The sequence below is a fragment of the Microcebus murinus genome, chromosome 14 (assembly GCF_040939455.1).
Source record: "Microcebus murinus isolate Inina chromosome 14, M.murinus_Inina_mat1.0, whole genome shotgun sequence".
NCBI lineage: Eukaryota > Metazoa > Chordata > Mammalia > Primates > Cheirogaleidae > Microcebus > Microcebus murinus.
The window spans coordinates 36,736,216-36,753,011 of NC_134117.1; the positions used below are offsets into that span (position 1 = coordinate 36,736,216).

The window sequence follows — 16,796 nt, forward strand, 5'->3', positions numbered from 1 at the left end:
ATCTGTGTCCAAGCTCCACAGATTAACCAGGCAAATATTAAAATAGCTTTGCTGGTCCATACTTAGGCAGTTAATCAGTTGAGTGGGAATAGATTATCTCTGGAGTTTCTGGTAATTGAGTTCTAAGAATGAATTCCCATGGGAAGACAATAGTGATTACTTGTCAGTAGAGCTATGCAAAGGTTTCCTTATTGTAATGACAGCAGGCAGAGTTTTTACATGGTCTTTTCTATTTTGCAGTAGCCTAGGTGGATAGATATTGAAGAAAACCTAGGTGCTAGAACAGTTGGAATTCTGGTGGTTTGTTGTTGTTTTCTTCCTGGAATGATGGGAAACATCTGAGACTGGAATTTACTTATGTACTTGGGTTTGAATTTCAGCTTCATCTTTACTAGTGGTTTGGCTCACATCCCTGGACCATTATGTTTTGGGAATATGAAGAATTTGGGAACTTAATTATACACAGAAGGCAAAGATTCCAAGTATTTAGAGAAACCTGCAGGCTCATTTCAAGTTTTTAAAGCTAATATAGGAAGCATTTATTTTTAATTTTACAAAGCAGTCTACATGTTTGAAAACATAGGATATGCTTGAAAGAAAAACAACCCTTTTCCCCTTCTAAATACAAGTAATATATGTTTATCAGAGAAATCAGAAAATGCTGAAAAAATGAAGCAGGAGTTATAATTCTGTTGCACAAAGGTAAGAATTATGAAATTGATGTATACTGTGTAGACTTTTTTCCTGTGGATATTTGTAACACATATGTGTTTACAAAAATTGTGTCATTCTGTTTTGCAAACTGTTTATTCACATAAGACTATAAATATAAATTATCACTATAGATATAGAAATACAGATACAGTACAATTTTTAGTGGAAGGTTAATATACTGTTGTATAATATATTTAATCAATTTCTACTGTAGAATTTTTAGATTGTTTCTAATTTTTTGCTGTAATAAATGATTCTTTGAATTTTCTGATCACTAAATATTTACATACATTCCATCATGAAATGACTCAAATGAAGGCTAAGGGCAAAGGATGCAGAAGTAAGTAATGTTGCTGGTGGTAGGATTCTCTGTGAAAGGAATAAAACAGTTTTTTGTGTCATACCTTTAGAGAACACCTAGCAACACGATTTATTGTATGTAGTTGACATGGCTGCTTTCTTGTCATTGTGTCATATCTATTTTGTCTGCCAAATATTGTCTTTTCTGGAACATTGAAAGCTACTATATTGGAATGAGTCATTCTGGGGTGGGGGCATAGAAAGAGAGGCTATCAGTTGGGTACGTTACCACAGGCAGCTATTGAGAAGGAATACATTTCAGATACTGTGAAATCTACATTTATTAAATAAAGTGCAGAAGAGACCAGAAGATGTCATTAAATGATGCTCTTCTACAGCCTAATGTCTAACAGCCTAGATGGACAAAAAGGCAAATATGTACACTTCAGCAGGCTCTTCCTCTCATATCTAAGCAAAGTAGGTCAGCACACATTTAGGTGAAGGGGCTGTTTCATAAGGGATGATTTTATTTGCTTGGAGTTGGACTGTGGAATTGTGAGCACTGCAGGTAATAGCAATTTAAAATAAAGGACAATTTAAAGGTTAAGGCATCAAAAGTAATCTTCTAAAACTCCCTCAACTGTAGTTTGAAATAAATATGTAGGTCCTTCAGCTGAAACTGTGTGTTCTTGTTATCTAACCATTTTTGTTCTTCAAATATATACAATTTATGAACTTTGCTTATTTACCTCAACTCTTCAAATGCAAGATTAAAAAAATCTACAGCTTATCTGTTGATTGGTTTGGAGAAAAGCATTCAAAAGCTATCCAACTTAGAGAAGAATTAAACACCTATCTTATGAGTATTTCAGTGGGCTGCATTACCTTAAAAGGGCAATTAGGTTAGTATTGACTTTTATGGAAAGTTCTAGTGGATATAGAGACCTTTATCTGAACTTGAAGTTTTCCCAAAAAGTCAGTCTGTTTCATAATAAGCTAATATCAATTCTTGATTTGTATAAACATTTTTCCCCTTCTTAAACACAAGTAATAAGTGTTTATCAGAGAAGTTAGAAAATGCTGAAAACTCAGTTTGAAGTTAAAAAGTTTGAGCTAAATGCTACATGCCCACCAAATTTTGATCTTGCATTAACTTGGTTATAAGCTATTAAATTAAAGTCATGTATAATACTCCATGTTACTTTTGCTTTTGTTTTTAGAGATTTGGTATGTGAAGCAGAAAGTGTGTAGTTAAGTATACGTTATAAGACTAATTATGTATATGCTACTTCCTACTTTAAATTGTCATTATCAGCATTTAGGAACATCTGAAACCCTATAGGTTCTTGGTAGTCTCTTTGCTCACATGCCAGCTTGTTTGTTTAATCTGGGGTCCATCATGTCTTAAAAAAATCATAAGAATTCAATTTTGATTTCATGGCACTTATTTAGAAAGTCTGTTGAATCTTCAAGGAAAGAACAAATTACATTCAGTATAATAATTTCTTACATTTGTATATATTACTTTGTAAAGCAAATGGAATGAATAGATGGAATAACTTATTTCATGACAGGAAACTGAGGTATCTGGGTTGGAGTACAACTCAGTGATAGAACATTGGAACTTGGATTTTCTGAGCAATTGCTCCATGTCTAGTTGTATTGTGCATTTTGTGATATTCTAATCCTTAAACTTGTATCCAGTGTGTAGTTCATATGGTAGATTTTTGATAATACAACACTGCCTTATTTTTAGACAATGTCAGGTAGCAAGGTAACACATTCTTTTTGAGTAAGGGTAAACAAGTACTCATAAATGATTTATTTAGTGATTTTAGTTAATGTTTTTTATTACCAGAATAATTACTTTAACTCATTTTTCTGTTTTAGAGACCTGCCTGGCTTTGATAATTAACTATAAATAGTTTATACGGTGTCATGGCATATTATCTGATGGCTTTTATAATGTTAAAGACTAAAATATTTGTTTTAAGAATTGGAGCCAAATTTAATTTAGCAGATTTACGTTTTACTAAGTTCAGGCCAGATAGAAAATCCTGCTGTGTTTGGAATCTATAATGAACATATACTGTTGTTCTTGCCTTTTATCCTAATGGACAACACTGTGTTTAAAAAGATTTTTTAGACTATTCTTCATACATTATCAAATCAGTGAGGCCATTGAATATTTTGCAGAGAGAGAGAGAGAGCCTGGAACAGCATCTTGGGGTCTCAATCTAGCCCCGAGGCCAACTTTTTGTTATGCATGAGATTTTAGACCAATCATAATCTTACAAAACTTGAGTTATTTCCAAAAATTATAGATGAATGAGAGTTTAAGCATCTCTTGTCTCATGAATTTTGTGATATTTTTGGATAATGAATTCATATACAGTTTTTACTCCTCTATTATTTCTTCCCCGTTCTGAGAAATAAGTCTAATAATTTGGGCTATATGTTATTTTTTTAAACATTCTCCCAATAATGGATTCCAGGGAGCTTTTCCAGGTGATGGTGGTAGTTGTTTTCTGAGCCCAGGCTAACATACAGTCCTCTGGGCCTAGATGTGAAAACACTTTGCCTTTCCCTTTTCAAAAACACCACAATATATTCTAAATTGAGTGTGCAAGTCCTGGGAAAAGTAACTCTCACCATTCCCTCTACAGGTGGGCTCTAGGGTCTCTGAGTAAGTCTCCACCTTTTAGCAGTGGCCTTTGAAACACTGGGTAGCTGTCCAGCAGTTCACTTTCATAGCTGTGAGCTTTTCCCCTTTTGCACGATTTCAGCATCAGCTGCAGGTGAACAATACGCCTGCCGTTATTTTCAAGCTTCAAAACTTGCTTGAAAAATAAAGATTTATATCCTCACGAAATTTGGAGGGTTGGCTTTACTCTTGTGTGTCAGAATGATGGGGCTTTAAAAATGTCATTTGGAAGTAGCAGCTTCGGTAAATATTTATGAAATGTCACCATGGGCCCAGCTGGGCGTTAGAAAAGAAGTAGGATATTAAAAAAGACCAGGGCATACTTCTTGGAATAATTAATAGCTTGTATTCTTTTTACATGATTGGATCCTCACAGTAGTAGGAGCCTGTGTGGAGATAGGTATGGTAGTTGTTAATCCCATTTTCCAGAGGAAACTGAGGCCTGGCAAGGTTAAAGGACTTTGTCAGGAAGGGAAGTAGCCGAGCTGGGTGTCAAACACAGGCTCGTCAGCTCACACGGCAAATGCTCTTTCTACACACCATGTAACACAAGACTGTTAAATTATATCCTGTGTCACAGAGATTCATAGTGTAAGGAATTCAAGTAGAAATTCAAAGAATTGTGAAGTGGAGTGGCGAGATAAGGCTTTGCAGAAAAAGACCTTAAAGACTAAGGGAAGAATCTGGACTTGTTGAAGAGGAGCAGGTGGCCAATTCCAAGTTGATGGGAAGCACAAGGGTTCTCTTAAGGAGGGATGATTTTTTTTTTTTTGTCCCAGTTAATTAATGGAAGCCATTAATTTTTCTTGCCATCCCTTCAAGAGTTCCTCTGGCTCTCAGAAATTACCTGCTGGGCTTGCCTTTGCAAGATTAGTGTTCCTTCGTGTAGGTGGGTGCTTATATTAAATTGTCTTGTACCATTTGATTGTTTTTTCCCCCTGTTTTAAGGTTTATTATCTCTTAAGAGGAGATGATGTGACCGTTCCTCCCATCAGAGAGAAGTGAAATAACACAGCGGCCTTGGTCTGGTCTCTGTGGTTCTGAGGGGGTTTCCCGTCCTGGCAGACTTCCTGGGTTGGGCAAGGGGGAAAATGCAGAACTTACATGAAAAGGCTGTGGTCATTTCCCTTGGGCCTGAACACTCTGTTGAGGACTTTTCCTTAGAGTTCTCATAACCACTTCAAGATGTTGAGGGTTCCGTTGGCTGTTGTCCTACTTCTGCTGAGGCATATTTGAGGAGAAGCCTCGGGTCCGATGCCAAGGAGCTCCCCTCTCCTGCATGACCTCCTGCCAGAACTCCCATTTGGCGCGCGTGTCTTCTCGACATTCTAGGCAGTACTGCTGGCAACTGAAAGTCCTCTGCAGTGGTTTTTAAGCGGTCAGAGATTCACTTGGGTTTTATATTTCTTTCTGGAGAATGCCTGTCTTTTTCTTCTTGCCCATCCAAATTGTTTTAAAGCAGTTTCAATATCAATGACATTTTTAGGAGGTTTGTTTTCCCATTAAACCATCTACGTGTTGCTCGGTCTAAGGAGTATTTCTGAAGATACCGAGCAGGCATTGATCGAGCACCTTCTGAGGTTGTAGTTCTCTTCCATACTGACTCGTGGGCTTTGGTGGGCGTGGTCCAGGCAGACACTTAATCACAGGAGGGTGTGATGCGGGTGGTGCACAGGACTACGGACGCTCAGAAGAGGGAATGCCCTGTTCTTTTGCAGGGTATTGCCATGTGATTGGTTATCATTTGGACTAGGAAACTGAGAATGGACCCTCTTCATTCCATCTTCATTCCTGAGACAGATTTTGGGGTTCAGTAGAGATGAGTTCAGTAGAAAAAAGGGCAGGGGGTAAGACAGCCTTGATGAAGTCAATTTGAGAGTTTCTTTTCTTTTTTTTTTTTTTTTTTGAGACAGAGTCTCACTCTGTTGCCTGGCTAGAATGCCCTCAAATTCCAAGTGATCCAACTGTCTCAGCCTCCCGAGTAGCTGGGACTACAGGTGCCCACTACCATGCCTGGCTAATTTTTTCCATTTTGGTACAGACGGGGTCTTGCTCTTGCTCAGGCTGGTCTCGAACTCCTTACCTCAAGCGATCCTGCATCCTCAGCATCCCAGAATGCTAGGATTACAGGTGCGAGCCACCTCTCCTGGCTGTGGTAGTAGTTTCTTTACTGGAAGACTTTCCTTTGCTTTTAACATCCTAGTGTGTACTGCTGTCCCCAGGAGAGAGATTATAGTATGCAGTTCCTAGACTTATTTGCCTACAGAGTTTTTTTTTTTTTAAGCATGAAACATCAGATTATTATTCTATAGAAACATACTTAGGAAAATAGTATCATCAATAATTTTTAGCTCTTAAGCCTCCAGATCTGTGCAAGCTTTTTGCAGCTAACACAATATTCATCATTTGAGGAAAAAATAGCCCACTGGTGGGGCTTTTTCCTAGTGAGAGATAGTGGACAGTGGCTATTAGATATGATAGACAATTTGAGAAGAAAGAAAACAAAAATGATATGGACGCCAACAGAGACCCCTTTAAAAAATCACTGCTTTTTGAGCTAAATTGTATTTTGTCAACTTTCGTATCTGGTTTCTTAGTTAAGTACTGACAACAACCTTATGAAAGAAATGTTTCGTTATCATTATCCCATTTTACAGATGAGTAAGCTGAAGCTCACGTAATGGGTTATGTTCACACGGGCGACGCTGAGAGTGGAACCGTGCTCTGCCTGGCCATGCTTTGTTAACTATCGTGGTGCTTTGGTTTAGTATTAGGTCTTTTGTTTTTAAGTTTTCTTTTTATTTTAAATGCTGATTATAAAAGTAGTATGTGCTTATTGAAGAAAAATACATGGGAGAAATAGAAAATACCCCCAGAACTATCAAGTATAACTTCAGTGGATATGTGATATATTTCTTTTCAGTTGTTTTATGCAGTGCTGTACAGGTTGAATATTCAATATTGAATGCTTTGGACCAAAAGTATTTTGGATTTCAGATACTTCCCCCCCCCCCAGATTTTGGAATATTTGCAGAATTCATCTGGTTGAGCACCCCTAATCCAAAAACTGAAATCCTAAATGCCCCAATGACCATTTTCTTTGAGTGTTATGTTGGCATTCAAAAAGTTTTGGATGTTGGAGCATCTTGGGTTTTGGATTTTTGGATAGAGATGCTCTGCTTGTATTTGTTAGCCATGATTGTGGTTAAATACATACATTATTTGTATATATTTATATTTATACATAAACTTATAAAATTTTGAATCCTGGCTTGGAATCTTCCTTACAGATATTCCTTTTGTTTATTGTCACATAGTTGGCCAAATATTTTAATAAATAAATATGCAGAACTAGGACTCAGAAACTTGTAACTCTTCTGTACAGGCTGCCATTTGACTGTGGGCAATTCCTCGACCTTTCTAAATCTCAGATTCTTCACTTACAATTGAAGGAATTTGTTCAGATTCTTTATTTTCAAACTGTGGGGTTCCACAGAACTCCAGGGCTGGGAATAGAAAGATCAACAGTAGGCAGGAGCTTGGCCTTTCACTCCACCTGTGCTTCCACCCAGGCAACTGCATTTATAACTCTTGTATATATTTCCAAATGGGGTTAAGCACATTTAGAAAAGGGGATTCACTGATTTTTTGGTACAAGAATCTAAAATTATTATACCAGGTGACCTTGAAGCTCAGCATTTCTGTGATCTTATTCTATGCTATCTATTAAGTTGGTGTGTATTATGTATATTTTTAAACATTCTTCACCAGATAGAATGGTAGATTTAAAAAAAAAAAAACACCGTATTCTTTCAAATTATCTTAGGAAGCCTGTAAGGACAAAGAGAATCATGGATCTATGTTGAGCAATGTCCAAAGTACTGTTGAATTATTTCTTAGAAAATGCACCATTGACAATCCTGTAAAACATGTCTCCTTCAACCTTATCCATTTTCAGATACAATGTCCTGCTCTGTCATAGAAGACTAATAACCAGGGAATCAGTGGTCCCTGTAATAAATACATGTTTGAAAACTGTAGAGTTCGCCAGTAACTGGTTTTCCATTTTCCTTGTGCATATCAAGGCTTTGCTTTTTGTGGGAGTTGGTTTGGAAGTCCCAGCATCCTGATCTTTTTTCTCTTGCCTCCACAGAAGGAAGAATCCCATTCAAAAATGAAGTGAATTAATGCTCGGGCACTCAGGAACCCTGGAGAGCTACATGAGGTGTTTAAAAACTTCCTTGACCATCTTGCCAAACAAGTCTCTGCTCATGAGGCCCGACAGGATGAGTGAGCCCAGGCAAGACGGCCTTCTGCCCTGTAGGAACGGTGACTGCTGACCTGCTGAGAGCAAGCTCGGCCTGCCTGCTGTCTGCCAGTACCATGAAGGAAGTGGTGTATTGGTCACCCAAGAAGGTGGCAGACTGGCTGCTGGAGAATGCTATGCCAGAATACTGTGAGCCTCTGGAACATTTCACAGGCCGGGACTTGATCAACCTGACCCAAGAAGATTTCAAAAAACCCCCCTTGTGCAGAGTCTCCTCTGACAACGGGCAGCGGCTCCTGGACATGATAGAGACCCTGAAAATGGAACACCACATGGAAGCACACAAGAACGGCCATGCCAACGGGCACCTCAGCATCGGCGTAGACGTCCCCACACCCGACGGCAGCTTCAGCATCAAGATGAAACCCAACGGAATGCCAAACGGATATAGGAAGGAGATGATAAAGATCCCCATGCCAGAGCCAGAGCGCTCCCAGTACCCCATGGAGTGGGGCAAGACTTTTCTGGCCTTTCTTTACGCACTTTCGTGTTTTGTTCTCACCACAGTGATGATCTCGGTCGTCCATGAACGAGTACCTCCTAAGGAGGTGCAGCCTCCACTACCGGACACGTTTTTTGACCATTTTAACCGGGTGCAGTGGGCCTTTTCTATTTGTGAAATTAACGGCATGATCCTTGTAGGACTCTGGTTAATTCAGTGGCTGCTCTTAAAATACAAGTAAGTAAAGTAAAAACTCTATGATTCAACGATTGTGGGGTTTGTACTGCAGACTTCTAATTATTATTTAGAAATGAGATTTATCAAGTAGTGGGAATCAATGCATACTAATTCCTTTTTTTATTTCTTTTTTAACCACGTGCCCTGTTGAACTAACTCACTCTCTGGCAGCTTTAAGCAAATGCTGTGTTTGTTGCTTGTTTTGTACAAGGTTCACACATGACGACTAGGTTAGAATGTTAGAGATGATGTTCTGTTTTCACTTAACAAGAAGGAAAATCCTCAGATGTCTTCAGAGTACAGGCTGTTGAACAACAGATAAACCATCTAGTTTGGGTTGAGTAATGAACCCATTAAATAAATTGTTGACATTTGGCCTCCAAGCACTGTGAATTGCTGTGTAGTGTTTCCCACACAGAGTCAGGCATCTGGAACCTTAGCAATATGTATTTAAAGATGTTTCACACAGAAAATTCAGAACGGCTGGGATTGTGGAGAAAAGGAAACCCTCAGGGCAGGTGGGACACGGATGAACCTGAATAAATCCCCACCTTCTGGTGTGTGGCACTTAAAACATTATGTGGCTATCCCATTCGAGTTTCCTAGGGTTTTAAGTAGGCACCTCCCGTTTAGTTTCAGGTGGATCCAAAGTGGCTTTCGCATCCCAAGCTCTAAACTCAGCATGGAACCCCTCAGGCAGGCTGTTTACTCGGGTCACATGCAGCCAATAAACACCGACAGTGCCCTTTCATTGGTGTCTGATTTTCCTTTTCTTGGAACATCTTTACGGCCTCCATGCATGGGGGTTGGAGCAGGGTTTGTTACGGGGCTGAGTTTCTCTCTGGTGGACTGTGTTTCATGACCCACAGTGTGGTTGAATATTAAGGAAATCACCTTAAATCAAGAAAACAAAATGTAGACAGAGTTCATGCTGAACTTTCTTGGACAGAAATGATGTTTTTTTTTTTTTCCTGTTATGTTTTATAAGAACTGTGTTTTTTTAAAACTTTATACATTATTATCTGCAAATGGAAATAAAAGCAGTTCTTGACTCTTTTCCATGGAAGGACTGTCTTAACTAGTGTAAAGGAAGTCATTTAACTGGCCAGTGTTTTATTTGGGGCTGGTTTGACAAACGTGGAGTTTAAGCTAACTTTGAAATAGAATTGGTGGTCTGGGCTACATTTGATTTGGTGAAAGACCTTTTTTTGTTGCTTTAATTTTAAGAGGCTAAGTAGACAGAAATAGGCTTTATGAATATGAGATGCTCAGAATTTATTAAATACTTTCATTCTTTTGGCTGCTGAACTTCAGTCCTGCTTTTGATTTTTTTGTTTTTTTGTTTTTGAGACAGGGTCTCACTCTGTTGTCCTGAGTAGAGTACAGTGGCGTCATCATAGCTCACTGCAATCTCAAACTCCTGGGCTCAAGCAGTCCCCCTGCTTCAGCCTCCTGAGCAACTAGGACTACAGTTGTGCCACCATGCCTGGCTAATTTTTCTATTTTTTTTTGTAGAGACAGGGTCTTGTTCTTGCTCAGGCTGGTCTTGAATTCCTGAGCTCAAGCAGTTCTTCTACCTTGGCCTCCCGAAGTGCTAGGATCATAGGCATGAGCCACCATTCCTGACCTTTTTGACTTTTAAACTTTTTTTCCTAAAAACCCATTGGAAAAAAATGCTAGTACTTTATAAAGGTAAGGTCAGCTCAAATTATGCTTCCTGGGTTTTTCCTGATGTTTGTTGTTTTGTTTCTGTGAGTTTTCTGGTTTTTCATCAAAATTCTTACATGCAAGCAAATAATTTTCTGTCCCAGAATATAATTGTGGGTAAGTCATAACATGGATAAGTCTAAATCTTTCACAGAACTGTTACTTTTAAGTAATTCTTATTCTAAGAAAGTGTCATAACTGTAGGACTAATTTCTTTAATCTTTATTATTTTGTATATTATTTTTCCTACCAAGGAATTTTCCTCAAATCTGTTTATCTTTAAGCTTTATAATTGTGTGTTTTCCTGGTACTTATTGCCAATACTATAGTCATTTATACATTAAAATTATTCAACAGCAGTAAAATTGTTGAATTGTGTCTTGGACAAAATTAACCCAGTATTAGCATGCAGGCAGCTGGGACCTAACATGCTGGTGTGGGTGAGCCCCGAAATCTTAGGAGCCTTGTTTTTATCACAAATAAAATAAGGACCTCTCAGTCTAGATAATTTCTGTTGTCCTATACAATTGTGTTTTGAGTCTAACATTATTGGATAAACTAATTATGTTTGAATTTTATTAGCTTCAGATTGTTTTTATCCAGAATGCATCCAACTAAGGATTCTTTAAAGTCCTCTCTGGTTTCCAACTCTGGCGGATAGGACTGTGGGAAATGGAAGCAGACTCTTGTCTGATAACACTAAGCATCTTCCTACCCTGTTGCTCTACTGGGGTACATCCCTGGCTTCCCATCTCTCTCCTTGTGACCTCTCATCAGCGTCTGTGGCCTACCAGGCATGTAAGAGGCAGGAAGAAGGATACAGATGACATGTCAAGCAGTGAGTGTGGATGCTACCCACCTTTCCCTGGCTTTCATAAAGAAGAGAAAATCTTCTATAGTGTCAGAGAGACCCCTTCTAGTTAATTGGTTACTGCGGTGTAGTCATTGCATTTATCTGGCAGTTTGGAGAAATGGATCCTTCTGGTTATGAGATATTCTGCCTAACAGAGAGTTAACCTCTCCCTCTTTCTGTGTTTGACTCTTCTGAGTCTTTTTTTTGAGACAGAGTCTCACTCTGTTGCCCGGGCTAGAGTGCCATGGCATCAGCCTACCTCACAGCAACCTCAAACTCCTATGCTCAAGTGATCTTTCTGCCTCAGCGTCTCGAGTAGCTGGGACTACAGGCATGTGCCACCATGCCCGGCCAATTTTTGCTATATATATTTTTAGTTGTCCAGCTGATTTCTTTCTTTTTGTTTTTTTTTTTTTTTTACTAGAGACAGGGGTCTTACTCAGGCTGGTCTCGAACTCCTAAGCTTAAACGATCCTCCAGATCAAACGGCCTCCCAGAGTGCTAGGATTACAGGTGTGAGCCACCTCGCCAGGTCGACTCTTCTGAGTCTTGACCTTTCTATAGCCTCCACTAGGAGCTTTGCCACTAAGGATCCCATTTTACACAGCTCCTCAGAATTAAGCCTGTTTGGATAGTAATTTCCAATGAGGCATTTTACTTTGATTTTAAAAGGCCTGGAGCTCTTAAATTAAAAAAAGATCAGCCAATCCCTTCTTACTTCAGCCTCTTCTACTTTTTGGAGAAGAACCAGAGAGTGGAACTGTAGAGGGTGACTTACTGAGAAATGAAATCACTGGAATTTGGCCAGTATCCTCTAACAACAAACCGTTTAACCGATGTTTGAGGTGCTGGAAAACCTTGATGCTGAATTTGTGACATTTGGTTTTATCCCTGTGTTGTATATAATTGTCCTTTACTGTCAAACATAGGTTTTGATTTTTTGTACTTAAATTTACTTTTTCCCCTCATTTCATTCTTAACATCTCCCCCTCATGCCTGTATGTATATGTTTATATATACATATATCTACATGGGATTTCCATGACATTTTGAAAGGGAAAGCAACAATAATGCCTGTCCTTGAGAAATTTTTTTGGTTTTTAAAATTGTAAATAATGTTGTCTCCCCATTTAGAATTGGACTTTCAAGCCACTGACTAGGAAAAATTCCTGGGAAATCTCTGCATTTGTGTCAGACTTCACTGCAAAACAGGTATCCCTTGTTTTAAGAAAGCATGATAAAGAATATATTAAAATTACAGATTCGATAAAGCCTGAAGACTTAAGGACTATTTATGCATGGCTAAGTCGTGGCTAACACGGTGGCACTTATGTGTGATACGTGTGGCTCAGCTCTATTGGGACATTATAAATACCTGACAGAGAAAGGCAAGCAAGAAGACTGTAGATTCCAAGTCACCAGAGGAATCATTATGACTTAGTATGATGATCATAGGTACCTCAGACTCAATTTGTCTAAAACTGGATTTATCTCTTTTCCTCTAACTTGTTCCTCCTCTTGTCTGGCCAGTGTCATTTCCTAGAAACCTAGAACTCCTCAGTTCCTTTAATCCAGATAGTCACTAAGTTCTAATTCTGTCAGTTCTAATTTTAAATTAAATACATCTCCTCTTTCCCTTCCTATTTAATGCTCCATAGCGGGTGCTCAGATGGAGAAACAACTCATTAGCTTAAGGTCCTTCATAATCCAATCCCAGCCTGACCTGCCTTGTCTCTAGCTACTCCAGTTTTCCTCGAACACTTTAAGCTCATCTCACACTGCATTCTATTAGTTGTGTATGTGTCTCTTTCGATTTTTAAGTTCCTCAAGGGAAAAACTAGATTCTATTCATCTTTATATCCCAGTGCCTGGTACAGCGTCTGGCATATAGAAAGTGCTCATTTAAAATTCATGTATTCATTCATTCATTCATTCATTCATATTTATTGAGCAACATACTAAGTGCCAGGTACTTACAAACCCCGGGGATGCTGCAGTGAGCAGAAGACCTGATGCTCTCATGAAGCGTATATTTGGCAGGTTAAGGCAGGCAGTAAACAAAGGAATATATGTCAGCTAGTACAAGGGAAATGGAGAAATATAAAGCAGTATAAAGGGCTGGCAAGTGTTGGAGTTAGTGGGGAAGAGGGGGTATTTTAGATGGAATGATTGGAGAAGGCCTCTAATGAGATGACAGTTGAGGAAACACCTGAGTCAAATAAGGGAGATTCTGGGCAGGTGTTTGGGGAAGAGCAGTCCAGGCAGGACACACAGCATGTACAGAGTTTTGAGCCTTATTTGAGGAACAGTCAGCGCCCGGGTGGCCGAATGAGTTGGGGAGAGCCCTGGTACTGAAGGTCATTGAGGTCTGGGCCATGGATAAAGAATTTGGGCTTTATTCCAAGTGTGATATATTAAGTCATTAGGGGAGAGTGGTAAGAACAGACTGGCATTTTAAAAGAATGGCCATGGCAGCAGTGCAGAGACTTAGGGAAGCAGAAATTGAGACAAGGGTCATGGTTAGGACACCATTGCAGTAGCCCAGGGAAAAGATGATCATCACTTAGACTCAGGTCACATTTGTTTGACGAATAAATTTTGTGCTGGGGTCATGGGAAGGGCTGATCTCGTTCTAGAAGCTGTGGCTTTTATTACATTTAGAGCTGCTTGTCTTTTATAGCTACAGGGCTGGCTTCTGTTGCAGTATCTTTCTCATACATGGTTTTTGGGTCTCTCTGTGAATCCCTGATTTGTTATGTGAACTCTAATGGAGAGATAACTAATTCAGTAATTTGGGGAAATCGTACAAATTTGCTTAACTGTATTTTACTTCAGAGGAAAGTCAAGTCACGTGTATATCCTGATATGTGTTTTCTACCATAGCTTCTTTGGGGTCAGACATTTACCTAAAAGTAGTTTAAGTCAGTTGAGTGGGGGAGGGGTGGATTGTGTAAATGTCAATTAAATGTTGCAGAGTATATTGGTCCGTGGTGGTGAAAAGATTTGAAGAAAAAAGAAAAGGAGCCATTGGACAGTTTGGGATGTGGAGTGGCATTGAGAGAGCTAAGTGGTAGATATATTTGGGGGATGGGATAGAACATTCTAGCATAAACAGTTGCACAGATTTATGGAGAGACTGATAAGGATGGGTATGGTCACTGAGTAAGTTCTTTGAAATTGATCCCCTCCCAAAAGGGAGGGACCTAGAGGAGGGAAGTGGTGACAACAGATGTTGCTTAGGACTTGCCATGACGTCTCTGTTTAGAACTATTTCTAGGGGCTTTGTTGATCCTGCGGGAAGGAATAGATGCAGTTTTCCAGTGTGGCTTTTCTGGGATTATACTCTGAGAATACTGGGATGGATTTTTAGATGTTTACCAGTATTATGTATTTTATGTCCAGAAATCACTTTGGGAAAGAATTATTTTATATTTTAACCTTTGATAAAGCCTGTGGTTTTGGCGACCTTAATTATTTAGGTGGGTATCTGCCAACATAAGAAAGTTTACCTATAGCACGTCTCTTCTGTAAATGGCATCTAATTTCCAAAGATACGACCTTTGTGCTGATTGGCGACTCTTTGTCAGATGCTGATTTGTTGAGTTTTAGTTTGTGTTTTATTCAATAGACTCGACTCTCCACTAACATCTGTCATTTTACCCTGTTCTAATTCCATCAGTGTTTCTTTGCACATTAAGTTGATTGAATCAAAATACTTACTCTTTCCTTTTCTATTCCCCAAGTAGTTTATGACCACAGTTACTGTCAACATTTTTTCCATTGTTTTTATGTCTTTGATGGTTGTGATTAATTTAAGTAAAGTTCTTGAAAGTACTTGATATAGAGCATTTGATATGAATCAAGTCTCTCCGGGTTCCTATTCAATAGAAATTTATTTTCTAAGTTCCAAAAGAGCCTTTTCTTAAGGTTCTTCATTGCATTTTATTATAAATTAGCCTTATGCTGTAGACCACAAGGGTAGTCTCTGATGGAACTTCAGAACATCTTTACATTCATTTATTTACCAAGAATTGTTGGAGACTGTGTGCTAGGGATATGGCAGCTAGCAAAACGGTTGCATGGGGGTTGTATTCTGGGGAATGTTTAGTCTCATAGTGATATCTCAGTTTTTGAAAGTGCTTTGTCCAGACTCCATTCATGTATAAAACTCATGAAGACAGAATTCTCTCATGTTGCTACAGCTTTTTTCGATAGCTCTCCCATTATTTAATTGGCTGATAAGTTGTCATATTCCTCTCCAGCGATTAAGCAAGGTAAGAGTTCAGGGATTGTCTCTTACCCTTGTTTCCCTTCCCCTTTGCATGTAGCTGCATCAGTTATGTGCTTACTCAGAGTCTGTTTTATTCTGTTTTTCTTCTTCATGCACATTGTCAAAAATCATTATCACCGTATTCAAGAGACAGATTCCAAACCAGATGACGTTTGAGTAACAAGAATTTTGTATGTGCATTGTGTCGTTGATTCAATCAACCCTTAAAATAACTAGTTTTATTCTTCTCTCTCAGAGCTGCATTTTAAATGAAATGTGAATGCAGAAAGGATGCATAGTGAAGGGATAGTGAGCATCAGGGCAGATTACTCCTGGCAGATATACGGAAGGGTTTAAAGGACAAACGTCTGGAGAAAGAAGTAGGAAAGGACTATTGGAGGGAGTAAGAAGGAAAGATCTGAAGCGCAGGAATGCATCCTCCTGCCAGGACTGCCAGTCATATTACAGGTGCCATTTTAAGTCCCCCTGGGACTAAAAGACAAGTAAACATAACTCTTATTGAGAGCTTCCTCTAACAGAGGGGATAAGACTTCACTGCTGTTGGTAGTGGTGATAGTAGTAGTCTCACTATGAAAGATACCTTTAATAGATACCTTTAAAAGATACCTTGGGTCTAGGAAGCTTTTGGGGCTCCCTCCCCCAACCCTCCTGCTGTGTCCCTCTCTCTGGAAGGGAGTAAGGAGCCTGTGGCATCTTCCTAACCCAAAAGCACATGCAGCCAAATGACCTGCCCTTCAGAGTGGGATGAGGGGCCCAGCCCTGCCCCTTGGCATCCTCAGTTCCTGCAGCAGAGCCCAGAAGACGTGGCCAGAAGTGGCAGCTGTCCTGAACTTCTAGACTAGACTCTCTAGTTTCACAGTATCCTTGTTGACATAGCCGTAACCACTTTCCCCATAGGCTATGGCAGTTTTTATATAAACGTGTAAAGATGTTATGTCTTATGTTTCTTGTCTTGTTTGTATCGGAGCCACTCTTTGTTCCTGGCTCAGCCTGAACTGGATTTTGTTGTGTTCTGTTGTTTTTATAGCAGGGTTGGGGGGGTTTTCTTGGGGGTGGAGGGGTGGGGGGAGGGAGGTGTTTAACAGCACTGTGGCCTTGGTCTCTAACTTTTGTGTGAAATAATAAATGACTTTGTCTGATAGCAAAAAAAAAAAATTCTAAAATGATAGAAACAACATTCTAAAATGATTGGGAGGATGAAGTAGCTCCATCCAGTTGGGG

At 39.3% G+C, this 16,796-nt stretch overlaps 1 protein-coding gene across 9 annotated transcripts in view; it reads left to right on the forward strand.

The window, feature by feature from the left end:
* Window positions 1-16,796, forward strand: part of SGMS1 (sphingomyelin synthase 1) — a 285,202-nt gene that overhangs the window by 237,784 nt on the left and 30,622 nt on the right. For all 9 annotated transcript variants that reach the window (XM_012762881.3, XM_012762877.2, XM_012762875.2 and 6 more), the window contains one exon: window positions 7,872-8,724. In XM_012762881.3, coding sequence (XP_012618335.1) covers window positions 8,102-8,724 — 623 coding nt within the window. In that variant the 5' untranslated portion in view covers window positions 7,872-8,101. The remainder of the gene's footprint in view (window positions 1-7,871; window positions 8,725-16,796) is intronic.